Below are 17,728 nucleotides of genomic sequence, written 5' to 3' on the forward strand. Positions count from 1 at the left end.
TCATAGAAAATAGTGTTGTAGATTGAAATTGTCGTACAGTGGAAGGCTATAGAGTGGAGTAGAATGTTGTAGAGTGAAGTGGTATACAGTGTTGTACAGTGACATAGAGTGGCATAGAGTGGAGTGGGGTAGAGTGGAGTAGTGTGTCACAGAGTAGAATGGAGTAAAGTGGCATGGATTAGCATAGATAGAGTTTCGCAGATTTTCGTGGTATGGAGCAGAGTGTCGCAGAGTGCCACAGAATAGAGTGGAATGTTGTAGAGAGGAGTGGCATAGAGTGGAGTAGAGTGTGATAGAGTGGAGGGGAATTTAGTGTCATAGACTGGAGCAGAGGGTCCGACAGTGAGTGTAAAGTGGAGTGTCATAGAGTGTTGTTGAGTAGAGAGGCATAGAGTGGAGGGGCATAGAGAGGAATATAGCATTGCAGAATGGAGTGGCATGGAGAGCTGTAGAGTGGGGACATGGCTTGGCCGGCCAAGATGGCGGGTGCAAGATAGCAGAGCTCCGTGACGAGGCCCTGACTTCAGTCTCATGATCGGCACTGGTGGGAGATGGGTCCCTGCATCGGGGCGAGCAGGAGTGTGGATCCCAGCGTGAGCCAGTGCCGCTGAAAAGGTGACAAAAGGGACCACCAAGGGCCATGCTGGAGATGCCACGGCCTACACGGTGTCATGCAGTGAGCAGCATGGAGAGCCTACACACGGGCGGTGGAACCCGGGCGGGCCCAGTGAAGACCTGATAACTGGCGAAGGGCAGGAATGAAACGGCTGGCACTGTTTTGACCTGTATGGAGGTGAGATGTTGCTGGAGCATGGCAAGGCAGATTGCGCAAGCCCCTGTTTGCCTCCTCCTCCCTAAAAACTACCTAGACTGGCTTTTGAGGCAACTGGGGGCCATTTGCCAACGTGGCGCTGCCGCCCCGGGCCGCTGGCCCTGCTATGGAAATTGGCAGCACTGGGAAAACCGCATCGGAGGTGCACATGGAATAGGCCCCAGTGCGGCCTGTGGAGTAATGACTGGACCCGAAACCGGAGAAGGGCAGGAATGAAACAGCTGGCACTAATGTGACCTGTGTGGAGGTGAGATGTTGCTGAAGCGCGATGCAGGGAGGCAGATTGCGAATGTTGGCCTGGACCCTCCGCTCTGTCGCCATCGGCTGGAAAGGAATACAGAAGGCCACTGGTGCTAAAACTGAGTCAGTAGTAGGGGGCCCTCGCTCCTGTTTGGCCCCTCCCATCCCTAAAACCTACCAGGACTGGTTTTGAGGTAGTCGGGGGCCTTGTGCCCACATGGCGCTGCCGCCCCAGGCCGCTATGGAAATGGGCTGCACTGGGGGAACTGCATTGGAGGTGTACACAAAATAGGAACTAGTGGAGCCCCTGGAAGAGTGACTGAAAGAGTGACTGGACCCAAAACCACATAACGGCACAGAGTGGTACCCAGCCGCCCTAGCTACAGCCTGTTGTCACCCTGGGAGGGCTGCCTGTGCTGCTGTGCGCTGTGATTCACGCACCGCGCAAGCAAGCGAGCCCACCTGTGTACCTGGCTGTCAGAACTTAACGCTCCGTTGGCCACAGTGGCCAGAAGCAGCCGAATCAATGAACCCAAGCTGTCAGGACCCCAGGGCTGAGAGGATGGGCCGCCTGCGCTCTGGAACAGGGACCAAGCAGTCAGTGCTGAAGACTGAGGCCTTGGACTCTGAAGGCCACACGCTAGATGCGGGGCTGGCAGCGGAACCAGAAGGAACCACACTGGATCAGGCTCAAACCTCGCTGGAGACCAAAATCGATAAGGTGGCTAGTGATCTTACCCTGCTTCACGTCGACCATCGTAAACTAGCGGAAAAAACCCACTCCCTGGAAGGCTGCCTAGACGAACTTGCTCCCAAAACGAATCAGCTAGATACCTCCATGCAAGTGGTATTGGACAGGCTGGCAACTCTGGAGCGCTACGTGGAGAACGCAGAGGGGTGCTCCAGAAGAAACAAAATCCATATCGTGGGCCTTCCGGAGGATGTGGAGGGCACAAACGCAGTCACCAACGCTACAAATTGGCTCCAAGAACTGGTCCCAGCGGGATCGCTGACACCCTTCTTCTCAGTGGAATGTGCCCATCGGATCCCAACAAGAGCCAGACCCCCGGGTGCCGGCCCACGTCCTTTCCTTATCCACCTGCTACACTTCGCAGACAGAGACATCATTCTGCAAGAGGTGAGATCACTCCCGATACTCCAGGTCGATAATGCGCAGGTTATGATGTTCCCGGATTACACCATCGCCATACAAAAACAACGGGCCTCCTTCTTGGCAGTGAAATGAAAACTGCACGCCCTCCACCTAACATACTCCCTTCTCTTCCCCACAGAGCTACAAGTGGTGACCTGCGAAAAGACTTTCTTCTTTACCACCCCGGAAGATGTCTGGGAGTGACTGGAATCGACCCACCCGAGCAGCCAAAAAGAGGCAATGGGGGAGGGGACCGCACAAGGAGACTCACAACCCCGCAGGTGGAGAAACTGCAAACGACTTGAGGCCCTCCCCCTGGATGCCCGCCATGCCCCTGACCTGGAACAGATCATACAGGAAAGTCGGCAGGTGCTGAAGAATGTAGTGGCTATCAGTGACCCACCGGCTACTTCTGATGCAGAACCAGAACTAGTTGACTCTGACGTTGCAGTTCTTTTGCCGAAATGCTCTCTGACACTGGCTCCTCGGTCCCATCTCACTACGATAACACCACAGATGGCAGACAATATCATTTGAGCTACTGTAGCTGTCAAATGTAGAAATCTCAACCCACCACTAGTCACGTGATACGACATGACTTAAGGGCTGTGTTACATTGTATGTTGTACTTGTCTCCACATAGACTAGTTGGCTCATCTCCTATATGTTTCAATGTGGCGTGCTGCTCTCCTCCCTTGACTGGAAAGTTGAGGTTGTCCTCCCCACAGTTAGCTTGGTTCTACATTGTACTCTGTGCCGCCCGCCCATCTGCTGCCCATGATTGTATCACGTCCAGTGCCTCTGCTCCCAAAACTCCCTAACCACTACTTGGGCACCCCCTTCCAACCCTGTTGTTTGCGGGTCCTTCCTTCCAACATCGGTAACGCCAGATAGGCATGTTACATAGTTTGGGCGGATACTGGTTGTCCTGCTCTGATGGTATTTCACAACATTATTGTTATGACGGCAGTTAGTTTCAAGCCACGCACATTTGGTTTTGATTGGAACCCGAGTCCTTCCCGCCCTCATGCCCTCCCCCTTCACCCCACCCGGCATCCGGATAGAGTTAGCCCTCCCTGAGACCAGGATCCTGGGGAATCACCCATCCACTGGCAAATATGACCTCTACCAACATTCTGACATGGAATGTGCGTGGCATACACACGCCAGCACACAGATATTCCATATACACCTATCTTAAGAGACACTTGATTCAAATAGCGCTCTTGCAGGAAACCCACCTCACACAGCCAGAGGCTGTAAGGTTGCGGTGGTGAGGGCAGCTGTTTGCAACCAATTACTCATTCTACGCAAGGGAGGCCCTGTTTTGGATAAGGCCAGGCACCCCGTTGAAGTACTGGGTTTTTCAGAACCCAGTGGTGCCAGGGAACACACCCTAAGACTTCGAGTCCTTCCTGTTTCAGACTACAGAAACACAGAGTCTTCTTGGTGAAGTCAAAGATCTTGTTTATTGGCTGCAGCCAGTAACAGGTATCCTAGAAGTACAACACGGTGTATATTCTCAGGAGACTGCTCCCCTTGCAAATCTAACCTTCTCTTTTATACAAAATATTATGCTTTAGGCAAACATTCCTTATTTTACAGTTGACCATTCACATATTTTCACTACAAAGAAATAGCAGGGTTATGATGACAAGCCCATATTTCAGTTTGTCCAGCCCTCAATCAATTACCCGGCAAGGCTCAGTACTTTCATCAGATATCGACGGACCCCCAATATAAACAGGCACCTCCTCCTTGTAAAGCAAGTCATAAAGAAAGAAACAGGGACAGGTGCGTGTAAGATTAGGCATGGTTTGTGTGTGATGAAAGGTTTTATGATGTGTTGTGCCTTGATACTAATCTCATTCGGCCACTGGGAAAGAAACTGGGCGAACAGGTTTGGCTTCAGGCAGTGGAGTCAGCTTGCCCAGGTCACAGAGGAGTCAGCAAAGATGTACGTGTCCTTCAGACTCGTTTTCGGCATTAGTCATTGGCCTATGTGAGGGCAATCACAAAATGGCTGTCGTTTAAATGGAACCCGAGGGTTCAGGACGGAAACTCTGATATTCGGGTGATTTCGTCACCCGAATATGAATACAATGCTTGTGCAAACTATTCGAATCATTCTCGGTCTGCTGATACCAAAATCGTTGTGATACGACGATGTTTATAACACGGGTCCAGAATTTTCAGTACCACACCGTTCATGGCTGAAGACTGTGAGGTTGATGCTGAGGAGCGATATTTGCTTGTGGGTGGGCTCTTGAGTGGCCAGATGCCTTTGTTGGGGTCCATTTATGCACCAAATGTGGATCAACGCTCTTTCCTCTGCAGGCTTTCGGGCCCCCTCTTTCGATGGAGTGACCTTCCCTAGCTGTTGGGAGGCGACTTTAACAGTGTGTTAGATTCCCATCTGGATAGTTCTTTTCCTCCGCTGTCCACTGCACCCACAGTGGTTCTTGCGCGCGCACTACAGGAATGGCTTCAGCATTGGCGGCTGCTGGATAATGGCGCCAGAGTAATCCTGAAACCAGGGTCTACTCATTTTTCTCAGCTCCGCATCAGATACATGTGCGACTTGACCGAATATTATGCACAGCCAACCTGAATTCTGCTGTCCTCCGGCCAGACTACTTAGGTCGCCCCCATTCTGATCATAACCCACAATTTCTGCAGCTGAGATGGGACACATCTCCTTCTGTCATCCCCACATGGAGACTACGACCCGAGTTGCTGGAGGATGCCACGTTCAAGGCATCTCTAGACAGAGTGATCCCGGAATACTTTGAACTCAACACCGGCTCCGCCTCGGCAGGCCTTATTGAATGGGAGGCATTTAAGGTCTTCATACAGGGGCACTATCTGGGTACACAGTGGAATCTGCGCAAATCCATTGAGCAGAACCTAACCCGAGTGGTAGGGTCCCTGCTATCACATGAACAAAACACCATACTGCAGCCCACAGACACTCAAGGACTGGCGTCTGCTCAAGCGGAACATGTGTCTCTGCTAGAGAGGCTGCTATGTCTTAATTATGCAGCACGCTCAGCCAATATGCACGTTGCAGCCCACCGGTTGGGCAGACTGTTGGCCTGGCTGATATGTCAGGAGCATGACTGCGCCCCTATAGTGGAATTGCACTCAGCAGCGGGTGTGACGCTCCACACCCCAGGTGAGATACACACCGAGTTCACTCAATCATACACAAGTTTGTACCACTCTGTAGTGGTGGCGAACTTTGCTGAATATGATGAGTTCTTCTCCCTGAACACTCGCCTGCTTGACGAACGAGCAGCGCAAAGAATTGGACGCACCCCTAACACTTCTTGAGATGCAGGACAGTATCCGCACGCTGACCACTGGCAAAACTCCTGGCCCTGACAGCCTTCTGTCAGAGTTCTACAAGTCATTCTCCTCCACGATCGCACCCCGTCTTCTCCGCCTTTATGAAGAGGTGCTGGAGGCTGCAACCCTGCCTGCGTCACAGCGGGAGGCACTGTTAGGATCCCTTCCCAAACCTGATCAAGACCCAACGGCACTGGGCTCCTAGAGACCCCTTGCGATGCTCAAAACAGACTATAAAATCCTGGCAGTAAGACTGGTGCCCTTGGTGCCCCGACTGATCCACCCTGACCACAACCAATTTGTGCCAGATCGCAGCACATCCCTGAACATCAGGCCTATTCAGGGTCATGAAATACTCAACACAGGACTGGCCCCGGGTGGGCTGCCTGGTGCTTGACCGGGAAAAAGCCTTTGACTCTCTGGAGTGGCCCTACCTGTTTTGAGCACTACGGAGCTTTGGACTGGGTTCCAACTTCCTGCGACTGGCAAAATTATTATACACCTGACCTTAGCTCAGAGTTAAGATCGACGCAACCATCTCTGACTCAATTAAAGTGGGCAGAGGAACTCAACAAGGTTGCCCCCTCTTCCCACTACTATTCTCACTTGCAATTGAACCCTTGGCAGTCAAAGTCCGCCGGAGGGGGAATCCTGGGACATCCCTCTGGGAGACGGCACACAAATTGTATCTTTATGCACGGATGACCTCCTTTAATACCTTAGAGACACTGATAACATCCCAGCTGCAATTGCAAATATATTGTAAAACTGTGCTGCACTCTCCGGACTACGGGTCAACTGGTCAAAATCATGCCTGCTCCCTTTTAACCCTGATCTGCCAGACCCAGGTCTCTGTCTGTCCGGGGTGCTTATTCCCTAGCAACCTAGAATGTTCCGCTACCTCGTCATCAACATACTCCATACGGAAGAAGATCTCCATGATGGCAACCTTAAGCGGGCAGTGACCTCCATCCAAACCAGATGAACTAATGGCAAACCTTGCCTCTCTCAGTGATGGGAACAATTGCCCTTCTGAAAATGGTGCTTATCCCTTGACTGCTCTACTATTTCTCCAATCTCCCTTACTATGTTCCAGCCACATTTTTTAGGAAACTGGAAACTAGAATCAGGGAATTCCTCTGGAGCCAAGGCCGCTGTAGAGTAGCACTGAAGAAGCTGTACCTGCCCTTCAATCGGGGTGGCCTGGCGGTCCTAAATATGAGCAGTACTATCTGGCCTCCCAGCTTCCGTGAGTGGCGGGGTGGCTCTGTGGTCACCAGTTGGCAGACACGGCGACTAAGGCACCGCCCTGGGCAATGCCCGAGATCCTACACCTCTTTCACCCTTTTACAAAGCCAAGGCCGCAGAGGCGCCCCTGATGGGTGTGGCACAACACTGCTACCTTAGAAGCTTGCGTCTCACGAATAGAATCCTCCCCTATGCACCTACTCCGGTGCTGCTAGGCACACCCAGAGGTTCGCTGCTCACTAGTGGCACTGAATTGCGGCCTTGGCACGCGGTAGAGCTACATACACTGGGAGACCTCCACAGTGAGGGCGCACTTATCCCATTTACTACGTTGGCAACAGAGACGGGCCTGGCATCAGAGCAGTTCTTATTATGCAACTCACTGATAGCGTCACTAACAAGACACAGGGGAGACATAACAATTGAGCCGCCCACACACTTATTGTTACAATATATGCAAGTCTTGGGGCAAGGCAGACACTTGGTACGTTGGTTTACCGACACCCTTCATATGCACATGGCTCACACTTGCACTCTGCTACCGAACAGCTGGGAAAAGCAAGGAGAAGGCATCCAAAAACAGCGACAAAACCAAGGAGAAAGCAGTGACAACTAGGGAAAAGTAAGGAGAAGGTACTCAAAAAACAGTGGAAAAAGCAAGGAGAAGACAGGAGCAAGAGCGATGCAGCAGCACGGGGAGAGCTGGCCATGGGACCTGCGCCTGGGACATACATGTCAAGGGAGCAACCAGAGTAAGTCAAAACACTGGTTGACTTATACTGGTTGCTCCCTCGTGTCGATTCAATAAGTTTAATGTAATAAAATTTGAAACTTGTTTAATTATTGTTTTTATATGTTTAAATAATATGTATAAATATGTTATATACATGTTGCTTACACTTTTTATTTTTAATTATATCAATGTTTTGTAATTTTGTTAAATTACTTTTAATGTTATATATATATGCTTATTAATATTTTGATATAAATAGCTTTTCAACAATCTTTTGTTTCATGATATTTTTGACAAACTATTTTGGCAGTTTACATACAAAGAGCTGAATCTAAGAAAAGTGGCGCTGCATCCAATGCAGCGCCACTTTTCTAGCGTCTCCTGCACTCCCTAACTCCACCATATGTGCGCTGTATTTATGATACAGCGCACCATGGCGGTATTAGGACTAATACCGTCAGACCTTTTGACACTATTGTGGTGCTTTGCTCCACTAGCATCAAAAATGTTGACGCTAGTGGAGCAAAGTGCAAGAAGGCCCATTGATTACAATGGGTCCGTCCTTTTAACGTTTGCTTTCACCAGATGTTAACAATGACACAATAAATGGCGCAATGAAATCTTGTAGATTTCATTACAAAATTTTTGCGGGCGTTCTTGCGCCGGAACGCCCCCTTTGCATGCATTATGCATGGCTCATGCATAATGTGGCGCAAAGGATTACAAAGTGGAACAATGCATGTACTGCGCCACTTTTTAAATATGGCGAGGGATGAAAAGGCCACCTTAGCGCTGCCTTAGCATCAAAAAGGTGACGCTAAGGTGGCGATAAAGTGGCATTAGGGGCTCTGAAATCTGCCCCTGATTATATAAACTCCATATCTATGTAAATGATACTTTCATATGATATTTTGGTAAGGAGATACTGTTGTTTGGTTATGCAAATTCTCTGCATGCAATTGGCAGTTAAAAAGCCAGTATCTGTTAGTTTCAGGGCCTCATTACGAGTTTGGCGGAGGGGATTATTTACAAACGTGGCGAATATTCCATCCGCCATATTATAAGTTCCAAACTCATAATGAGGATCTTAGTGTCCATGAGGCTGAGTAAGCACTTAAGACAGGTATGCAAAATACTGTTCACCCCTTCCCTGTGCTAAGCATGACAGAAGACTTCTAGACCAGTGGTTCCCAACCTTTTGATTTCTGTGGACCTCCACTTTAACAACAATGGAACACAGGGACCCCCCAATGAATCATCATGGGAATTCAGTGACCCCCGCCTGAGTCATTACTGGAAGCTGGGACCTAATTTGTCAATAATTGTTATTATTTTTTAATTTTCTAGGCTCTCACGGACCCCCTGAGAAGGCTTCGCGGACCCCCAGGGGTCTCCGGACCACAGGTTGGGAACCACTGTTCTAGACAACTGCTGCACTCTGTTGGTTTTCTCTGTTCTGGGAGAGGATCCAGCATATTGGCTGTCCCTATCATAGCAAAATCCATACACAAAGAACAGGAAGTGAACGTGAGTTATGCGCACACCTTATAAAAGCCTCTACTCTACTCTTCTCTAGCTGCAGGAGCTAACTGTGGCAGCTTCTTGGGGAAGGCAAAGGTGTCCGGTATTCAGACGACAAATGCCATCTGAAGTTCATACATAGTGGCCAAATTTTCAGATTACCTTTGTGTGACATTTACATGTTTCCAGTGCACTTATGTGCAACATTTAAGTGTTGTATGTACGACACTGTGAGTGACACTTAAAGTTGCATATTTTCCTTGGTTTACACTTCAGTTTAACTAATTAAATTAACTAGTAAGCAGAAGCAATTACATCTAACAGTATAGGGAATCTCTGACGTCACCACCAAAGACAGCAGGGAATCCCTATGATCAGAGATCTAACCTATCAGCACACAGCAGCCCCCAGCAGAGGAGGAAACCCCTCATATTTAATTAAAGTCAGTTAATGAAAAGTACAAAGTTTCATATAATGACTTCAAAGACTTATGACATGTGCTCCATGGTTACCAAATCGACACATCTACTTCGTGACAGCAGACACCTGTGTTCTTTATGTTTTAACTGTGATTCCCGCTTTAATGGCATTTTTTATTACATTTCCGTATGTAGGTGTCCATATTTATATTTCACTAATTTTATGTGTATCTAATCATATTTATTTTGGGTTTTGTGAAAAATAAAGCTGAAACTAATATATTACCACATGCATTTAAATGATAAATGTACATTCTTACTCGAGTTCCTGACAGTTTCAGTGATAGGAGCAACCACAGATGATAAATAACTACACTTATATAAACAAATGCAAAGTTTAGTATCAATCTTGTGCGCATCTATTGCTTTTTAAGCTTCATTACTAAAATGCCTTTCTTTTTTAACCCCCTTACTTGTCACCTGTGCGTGTCACAAGCCAGCAATGAATCCTCACACTGAAACAGACTGCGAACAAGGAAATGCCACTCACAAGCAAACTGAAAATTCGGGAGCACTCTTATCACGGATCTTGACATCAGGGCTGGCTTTAGGGCAGTGCGACCGGTGTAGTTGCACCGGGTGCTGACCTGGATGGGGGGGGGGGTGCTGACCTCAGGGGGCGCTGTGTATAGCAATAACGTACGAAGCTTTCATTTTAAAATCACCTGCTAAAAAGTTCCTTGTGCTCCAGCCTTCATGAAGAAATTAAAATGCCAAGACAACTCTTGTGATTAATGTTCCTGCCAAGGAGAGAGATGGGAGTTTTGTCCAGTGGTAGTTTTGACTTAATATAAAGTAGGGCAGAGGGTTAATATGCCTGCTGCAAGAACAGAGCTATGTTTTATGTGGATAGCTGAGTGGAGTAGTAAAGCCACCCTTTACAGGTGGTTTAAAACTGATGAAATGTCTGTTAGAGGGAATGTGGAGGCATGAGGGGCACTTTTGCGGATTGGTATTGGGGGAATCCGAGGAGGTGGTCATGGGGTGAGGGGGCCGCCACCAGCACTAAAGCGGCCCTGCTTGACATTCTCCATTTGGGCGGGACAGACCCCCCTGCTCATCAGTGTTCGAATGATTTCTTATCACCAGGGCACCAGTAAAATAAGCAACTATAGGTTTCACCACCTACCAGATCAACTGATGAATTTAGATAGGTGAAGGAGGAAGTTGGGACCATGTAAATGTTTTTTTTCGAAAAGTAATGTTTGGAAATTAACCACAAGAAATCTTTGTCCTGACGTTGTTCTTGTGCAAGGGCCGGTTAAGTGTTAAAGCACATCAGCATAGGAGCTGACAGCTCATTGGCTGCTTGAGGGTACTTAGACCTGCGCTCTCTCTGGGGTGACAGCAACGTCCGATTCAAGAAACCCCAGGAGCCAGATACATCAAAGCACAGGTAAGAGACCGAACATAGCAAGAATTGTTGAAATGTGGAGCAGATATGATATGGGCAACATCAGTGATGCCTCACAGAAAGGTTGTGCCCGCCCAAGAGTAAATTTGGTGGGTCTTAAATGCAACTTGTGTTCTGCATTTCTACACATTTATATTTATTACTGGTTCCTATAGCACTGTATGCTGAAGCGCATAGCAAAACAAGCAGTTGCAATGCAAGGTCTCGCATTTGTGAGATTTAGAGCTATTGGAGTTGTAAATGACAAATGTGTTTTACCTATGTGTTTTGGTTTGGAGTGTAGCGGGTGCATGCCAGGTGCCATAGCAACCCTTACATGCCTGTCGCCGCAGGAGAGGACACAACAAGGCTGCCATCTTAGGAGTGTTTTTGCCTCTTTCCTACAGACTGGCTGTGATACCCTAGAGATGCAACCCTTTCTAGTGTGTTTACCTAAAATTGTATAGCACCAAACAAGCCACAAAGAGGCACATTTGTGGCATTTAACCCAGAGAATGAGGGGGTTGAAAGAGTTAGAAGCAAAGAAAAAGGGGCAGCCGTATATTTCTGTGTTAAACTTTTAAAGGAATTATTCCTCTACATTGGCAATACCAGCCTAACTTTTAAAAACAACTGTATATAGAGAATAACAGAAGAGGCAGCTAGATATGTTTTGTTATCAGGCTTGAGGCCGTGAAATGCTTAGGTCTGAAGTCACAACTCCTTTTCTACCATTTTGGAGACAACACCCTTTGCCATCTTCTTGTCTAGAACTAACCTATGTGCTTGGTTGGTGACCCTCTGAAGGTTATCAAGAGCATGTGCTATCACTTAGTGTTATACTCTAGTCAAGTCAGTTGGTTAATGCTCCCACTGCAGTGGTCTTAACAGAATGAGAATGTCACAGATTACAATCCTGACATAGTTTTTTCACCTCTTAATCTCTGCAAGGTCGATGCAAATAAATTATAGCAATTTTGTTAAGAATTGCACTTGCTTTAGAGCGCTATGAAATGGCAGAACCTATACTACCAAGAGCTATATAAAAAAAACGAGCTATTCCCAGACTGCCCTAACACACACCAGACGAAGAACTTTAGGGGAGAGGATATGGCATAAGGGCCAGAGCTGCCAGCTTTGGAGCTGGGGAACACAGTTCGGGTCTCAGAACGGGCTCAACATCCTGTGATTCTGGGCAAATCACTTAATCACGTCTTGCTACCAAAAATGAATGTATTATTGTGTAATGTAACCGGGGCTCATGTAAAGCATTGTAATACCTTTGTATCGAGTTCGCGCTATGCAAAACTGCAAAATAATTCAATAAAGCGCTGCAATATCTTTACGCTACATAAAACTGCAAAAAATAAATAAATAAAAAAGTCATCACAAAGAAACAGCAAGATCCCCAAAAACAAGAAAGAGGAAGAAACAACATACGGCCATGCATTGTGAAGTGGCAAGGCAAAAGAAACAAATAGTGCCCCACACTAAAGTTTATGGCCAATCGTGCAATCATCCATGTAACAGGGTCAGTCTACAAGGCGGTAACAAAACATTTAACAATTAAATTAAGGGATGTTTGAAAGGCAGGCCCAGGAACAAATGTAATAGATGGGCGTACTTAAAGCCCACAGAATAGATTACATGTCGAGAAGAGTAGCGCTGGCACTCTGCTATGCTCGACCTAAAAATTACCTAAGAGGGTACAATAAATAGGTGTAAAAACTAGAAAGGTACATGAAAAGAATGAAAACAAGCATTAACAATGCCAACAGGTGTTGCCCACAATGTGTATAACTATCTTCATTATGCCAGTGCAGGCATCACAACAATAGTGGATTTATTTGGTTTTCAAATGAATACTAGAGTGCTTGTTTGCTTTATTAGATTATTGTCTTTAATCTATGAATTTGTTCTGTGCTGCTGTATCAATATTGAAAGAATGTTTGTCTTGTCACCCCAAAACCGACCTACTCATTCACACACAAAAAAACAAATAAAATACGTTGCAATGTACACGCAGTTCTCTCATCAATGTTGAGTGCAGTTTCTGGGCTCGTGTCTTATCTCTACAAGCTTTGAAATGACAACTCAACAGCCCCCAAAACACTGGCATAGCTCCAAACAGCACTTACCACAACCACAGCACTTGCTGCAGATCACGGGACCCCTGCAGTGCACACCAGGTGCTCCCTGAGCTGGAAATATAGCGCACACATGTAGACATTTGCAGCGTGCACCCATCCATCCCTCCAACCCGACTAATTTGAATCATTTCATCTACAGCCTCAAAGGGCCGCCCTCATGCAACCTCTTTGTCTCAACAGAAGTATCCTCTTCCCTGCCATAAATGTGTGTCCCCTGCCGAACCCTGGCTGTGCTCACCAAGCTCCCCACAACCACCGTAGCTGCAAAATGTAACTCTCTCAGTACCACATCAATAAACTTGGCCTCCCTGTGCATGCTCTGCAGGATAGCCAGCGTCCACAGTGTGTTCTGCAGGTCCACACACATGTGCTGCCCAAGCCTTGCTGCGTCTCTGTGACTGCTACTTGAGCCTCAGTCATGTGGCAATACACACCCAGGTAACCCATGTATTGATGGCAATGCACACCCAGGTAGGCCATGTATTGATGGCAATGCACACCCAGGTAGGCCATGTATTGATGGTAATGCACACCCAGGTAGCCCATGTATGGATGGCAATGCACACCCAGGTAGGCCATGTATTGATGGTAATGCACACCCAGGTAGCCCATGTATGGATGGCAATGCACACCCAGGTAGGCCATGTATTGATGGTAATGCACACCCAGGTAGGCCATGTATTGATGGTAATGCACACCCAGGTAGCCCATGTATGGATGGCAATGCACGCCCAGACAGCCCAGGTATGCGTGACAATGCACAATCAAGGCAGCTTAGAACATGTGCTGCTCTGCATTGTGGGCAGCCCAACACACTTACAGGGGTGTGCTATAGAAACAAGGGTTAAATGGCAAAGCATGACAATTGGCCTATAACTGGCCTACCCTATCATTTACAGGTCCTCGAGAAGACACAAAGAGCTTTGTGGAGGAACATAAAACAACTAGACCAGTGTCAAAAAGGGCTTGTTATCAGCATCCCTGCCAGACAAACTTAGCTCTGGCAAAAAGGTTCAGGGTCACAGAAAACAGTTTGATGCCGCATAAGCCTTGGCTCGGATGGAAGAAACCCTGACCACCTCAGATGAAGGAGGATTGCCTTTGTCAATCGTTCTAGCACTGTTTGCTACCTTGGCACAGTGTTTTAAATAAATATCTGTATAAGAAATGTCCTTTAACACACTAGTGATATTTTCATCATTGAGCCTTGTCGAATGAAGACAAAAATCAAATACTGTTATTTTCGTTTGCGCAATGGGTGTTTTGCATCGGCATAATATTTCACAGGTTCCCCCAAGAAATGCTGATCTGTGTCTATTTCATGTCACAGAGGTTATCAAAAATGTTGTATTTCTGTTACCAGGATGAAAGTCATACTCCAGGCCGCCCTCACCTGCATGATGCTGGTTATCTCTGCCTCTGACTACTCAGGTAATTCGAAAATCATTTAGAAGATCACCTGTTTGAAATGTATGCAATATATTATTTATTTTCCTAATTTGATCTGAAATTCAGATTCTATATTACCAACCAAAAGTGGCTGAGTCACCCTTTCTTATTCTTCAGTTCGTTCAGTGCAAATATGTTTTTCACAGTTAGAATTCCAGACAAGGGAACGGATGTGGAATGGGGATGTTGTATTTATGCAGGCATCTCCCTCTTTAACTGTGTTTAGCCTCTTTAAAAATAAATGATGCGTCCTATTACTAAAAGCCCATACATCCCTTCATATTTTCCTGGTTCCTAGATTCCTGCCTGCATCAGCATCTTAGTGCTTGTTTACTACAGTCTGCACTTCAGAAAAGGCTTTACATTCAACAGCTCCTGTTTCAACAAAATGGCATTCAGTAGTGCCTTGCTGTTGTGTTGAATACAAAATGTTAGTGCTGTAGCTGTTCTTTGGTATCTTCTGAAAACCATTTCAGTTTGGTCAAGCAGTGGCATAACGTGGGCCCCTGCAACCCCTGCAGCCCCTGCGGTGATGAGGAGTCCGAGCTCCAGTGGCCCCCCTCAGCACAGCATCCTGGCCTGAGCGTTCCTGAGTGTGCCCGAAGGGGGAGCTACTTTGCAGGGGGCCACCAGCAAGTTTCGTTACACCACTGACATCAAGATGCTGTTCAATTGTGCTACACCTTTTTCATAAATGCAGAAAGTTATCGCTTTAGTTGTTCATTAGAACTATATGGTGAAGCTGCAGTTGATCGCTGCAGAGTTAACTGGCAGGCGGCTCCTGGTGTTGAAGTACATAGTTCAGTCCTCATGTCAGTATGTGTTACTGACATGCACATGGAAGATATTTGAGAACTCATGGAAATGTACACTCATTTTAGCTTTCTAAAGCACTAACCATCATTTTTATAACAAAAAGAATCATCTCATTTTGTTAATTTCTAAAGGAAATGAAATACGTTTGACAGCTTTGAATTCATTAGGATGGCATTCAAGTATGCCACACTTTTGACATAAGTACTGAATGTCATCTCTCAGTTGTTCACCACAACACCATGAGAAGCGGAAGTGCAGCACTGGAGAGTCAACTGACATGCTGCTGCTGTTTGAAGTACGTTTTACTCAAAATATCAGAATTTATTTTCGTGGTTGCAGAAGATAGCATGAATAAATAGGCAATGTGCTCTTACTTTAGATTCTGGAAAACTTTCCATAACCTCTATAAGAAAATCATGAGAAAAAACAGTTTTCTCTCAAAAATGGCTCATCCAATCCCATCTGAGGGCCACCATTTTACACCGGGCAAAACCCTCTGGCAACTCATAAGAATTCCTCAAATCGGTTTAACACCATCAACAAACGATTTATATTGTGACTAAAATATTTATGTGACGTTCTTTGTGTGACACTCACAACATGGCATTCACTACAATGCATTTCAGTGGGGACAGTGTCCCAGAGTCCTGTAATTTGTGCCTTAATATGTTGTCCATGTTGTGACCAGCCAATCAGGATTGACGAGTTCCCTTTACATTGGCCAATAACTGGGGCCCAACAGTCCTGGTAGACCTATATTTTTAACCCCTTTAAGCCAACCCAAGCACATCTTTAAATACTCATTTCTCAACAACAGCTGAACTGAATTACACCAAATCACAAAAAGCACGTTTACTGAGTAAACTGGACAAAAACTGTTAAACAGCTTTATGCTAAACCTTGGTATGAAAGTTGAAGTTTGCTCCAAACGCTTACTTTTTGTGGTTTGTTGTAAATCTTATAATTACTAGTTGAGATACTGGTTAGTGAAAAAGGTGCGGGGTAGGTTTGAAATCATTAAGGGGCTTATTACAAATCTGGCGGCCTTCAGACCGCTAATGTGTCACAAGATGGCGCTAGTAGCTTATAAATATACCCCTAAATAACTAAAACCTAGTCAAGGCAATTCAACGTCAGGTATATTTCTGCAAACACAAACCTTAAAAAGCCCTGAAATTCGCTATATATGGTGTGCAACACACACTGCACACCTCCTACCATGCTAAGTATACTCTTTAGGTATGTAAAAAGACTGAAGATTGTCTACAAAGAGTTACAAAGACAGAATGCAGCAGGCCTAAAGAGAACACGCATCAATCCCTAAAAGTACCCAGTGTAAGACAACAGTAATTCAGTAGATATGGTGTGCAACTCCACCCTGGCCCCGCTGCAAAAAGGAACCAAAGAGGCAAAAGAAGCCCCAACAATACAAGAACATTTAGGGGGTGCACCACTCTGGAAACATCCAATAGCCACAATATACAAGAAAAGTCAGATGTCGTAGAAATAATGTGAAGTTCCTTTCAGTTGCTTTCCGAAGATATTTTATTTTTGACAAGTAGTACTTGTAGTAACAAGAGGTTCATAAAGGAAAATGCAGCCCACGCGTTTCGCCTCATACACAAGGGGCTTCATCAGGGCTGCAAAGTAACATATAACCATGAGACAATAAAAAATGATATGGAAATGCCCATATACCACCCAAAAAACCCATATTGACAAATAAATGAAATACTTGTTTTTAATACTAGTAGTTAAGTGAACACCTTGTGTGGTAAATAATCAAAAATACAATACAGAAAAAGAATTCTGAATATTCGCAAATGTTTTAAAATATTTTAATGTTGTGTAAACCAGAACAAGAGAGAGAAAGCGCATGATCAAAAGAACCGGCAAGGATATGAAGCAAGCACCAAAGGAGTCCATAAAGTGCAACGTGAACTAGTTAGAAATTGAGGAAATTGCCGTGCAAAAAGCGTGATAAGACCAGGTTCCTCATAGAAGATGAGTATACAGGAAATATTAAAAGTTTCAACAAAAAAAGGGGGGGATTTCCCTACCAAGGGGCACCCTTTCACATGAGTATGAGAAGTGAAACGAGTTAAAAAAAATTAAGTAAAAAAAAAAAGACACATACCAAAGAAATACTTTCTGATGATGTAAGCGTAAGGTGGTAAAATATGGCCACACAAAGGCGTATATTGGGCCTAGTGGGAAGAAATAGGAGATAGCATTAGACCTGAAACGAGAGTAAAAAATGAACGCGTGAAAAAATAAAAATAATGGGAAGTTAGATATCCCCCAAAAAAGACGCCCGGCAAATCGCCGTATTTACCTGTACAATGCTTGGAAATAGCTTGTTAACT

At 45.9% G+C, this 17,728-nt stretch overlaps 1 protein-coding gene across 1 annotated transcript in view; it reads left to right on the plus strand.

The window, feature by feature from the left end:
* Positions 1–10,810: 10,810 nt before the first annotated feature.
* LOC138296999 (uncharacterized) overlaps positions 10,811–17,728 on the plus strand; it is a 178,244-nt gene continuing 171,326 nt past the window's right edge. Inside the window, exons 1-2 of the mRNA XM_069236515.1 lie at positions 10,811–10,950; positions 14,461–14,528. Of these exons, the coding sequence (XP_069092616.1) occupies positions 14,462–14,528 (67 nt within the window). The 5' untranslated portion in view covers positions 10,811–10,950; position 14,461. The remainder of the gene's footprint in view (positions 10,951–14,460; positions 14,529–17,728) is intronic.

The sequence above is a fragment of the Pleurodeles waltl genome, chromosome 5 (assembly GCF_031143425.1).
Source record: "Pleurodeles waltl isolate 20211129_DDA chromosome 5, aPleWal1.hap1.20221129, whole genome shotgun sequence".
Lineage (NCBI taxonomy): Eukaryota > Metazoa > Chordata > Amphibia > Caudata > Salamandridae > Pleurodeles > Pleurodeles waltl.